Source organism: Chrysochloris asiatica, unplaced genomic scaffold, assembly GCF_000296735.1.
Source record: "Chrysochloris asiatica unplaced genomic scaffold, ChrAsi1.0 scaffold00856, whole genome shotgun sequence".
Lineage (NCBI taxonomy): Eukaryota > Metazoa > Chordata > Mammalia > Afrosoricida > Chrysochloridae > Chrysochloris > Chrysochloris asiatica.
In genome coordinates this window covers 36846-38318 of record NW_006409374.1, presented here as the reverse complement: position 1 = coordinate 38318, position 1473 = coordinate 36846, and the positions used below count along the sequence as shown (strand labels likewise).

At 43.7% G+C, this 1473-nt stretch overlaps 1 protein-coding gene across 1 annotated transcript in view; it reads left to right on the top strand.

The window, feature by feature from the left end:
- LOC102818008 (sodium/nucleoside cotransporter 1-like) overlaps positions 1 to 1473 on the top strand; it is a 53026-nt gene that overhangs the window by 24484 nt on the left and 27069 nt on the right. The window contains exon 5 of the mRNA XM_006878002.1: positions 308 to 388. Within this exon, the coding sequence (XP_006878064.1) occupies positions 308 to 388 (81 nt within the window). The remainder of the gene's footprint in view (positions 1 to 307; positions 389 to 1473) is intronic.

The following is a 1473-nucleotide window of genomic DNA, read 5'->3' as shown; positions in this document are numbered from 1 at the left end:
CTCCACAGCATGTTAATAATAATGTTACCCTGTAAAGGGAATTCATGGGCAAATATTTTTAGCATGGAGACTGAGGCCACACATTTTAGAAGCTCCCCTGTAGTGAGTGGGACCATCTTAACATAGAATGGGTGGTCTTGGGCAGTGGCCAGTCCTATTCAATGGAGGTGTGGAAGGAGAAGATGAAGGACCTTTTGGGGAAATGTAGGTTTGCGTTGGGAGTGGAAGGAGTAAGTACTTCCAACCCTGACTCTGACTCTGGGGCTGGGTGATAGGAGCTCACTAAAAGCCTCCTGTTTCCTTCTAGATTGCTTGGCTGATGCAGGTCACCATGGGTACTACAGTCACCGAAACCCAGAGTGTGGTTGGGAACATCTTTGTAAGCCTGGTGGGTGCTACAGTTTCCTGCCGCAACCCTAGTGAGAACGGGGTGCCCTAGGCTCCTGGAACTTGGATTCAGCCAAGAGCAAACAATCTGAACCTTCTTCAGGGTCCTCAAGGGTTGTTATACTATGGATGTTTGGGGGCACACTTTGCCTGGGTCACACGACAGAGACAGCATCTGTCTGACATCTCCTATCATACAAGCTTAGCATGTGTTCATCAGTTTAGAGATTCATAGGTCCAAAAGAGGAAGTATAAACCTCATTTTCAATGTGAGGAAACTGAGACTTTGTGGAATGGGAACAACTTGAGCAAGATCCCGTAACTGTCAGCCAGGACTCAGGGTCCAAGTCTTCTCCTTCCTGGACAGCGTTCTTTTTTCTATTAAGTTTTTATCGTGAACTGAGTGATGCTTTACCTGGGAGAATGTCGGCTTTACATTGTTTCATTGCAATGATTACAATCTCTTCTGTGTATCATCATTCAACAGTATTTGTTTCCATTTCCTGTTCTGTTTTGTTTGTTTGTTTTTGAGGAGGTATATACACAGAAACACTCAGGAATATATAATAATTTCAACAACCAAAAGGCACATTCTGCAAGCCTGCTTCCCAGCTACCAGTACCCAGCCCCTCTCTTCCCATGAATCTAGAGTCCTCAGCTGCTCCATCTCTGCATGTCCTCATCTCTGCCTCCTCATCTCTGCCTCTATCTCTGGTGCCACTGCTTCTTTGGATAGGGTCCCACATTCTGTTTGTGCTCTTCTCTCTTAATGGTCCTAGGGTCCTCTGTTTCTGGACCATAACAGAGTTCTTTTTACAACATCACTTGTCTTTTTTTTCTTCTCCCCTCTTTCTAAAAGTACATTTTCCAAAGTACAAGTGACTCTAAAGACATGATAGGGTCTGAGTACCTTTCAGAAGACTTTAACCCTCCTGAAAATGAGACTCTGAAGATGATTCTGGATCTGTGCTGGTCCATTTGCCTCATATTTGAGTTACAAGAGACACATTTATCAAAAGATATATTTAATTACACAGTTTCAGACACTTTTAAGAATGTTGTTGTTGTTGTTAGGTGCCATTGAGT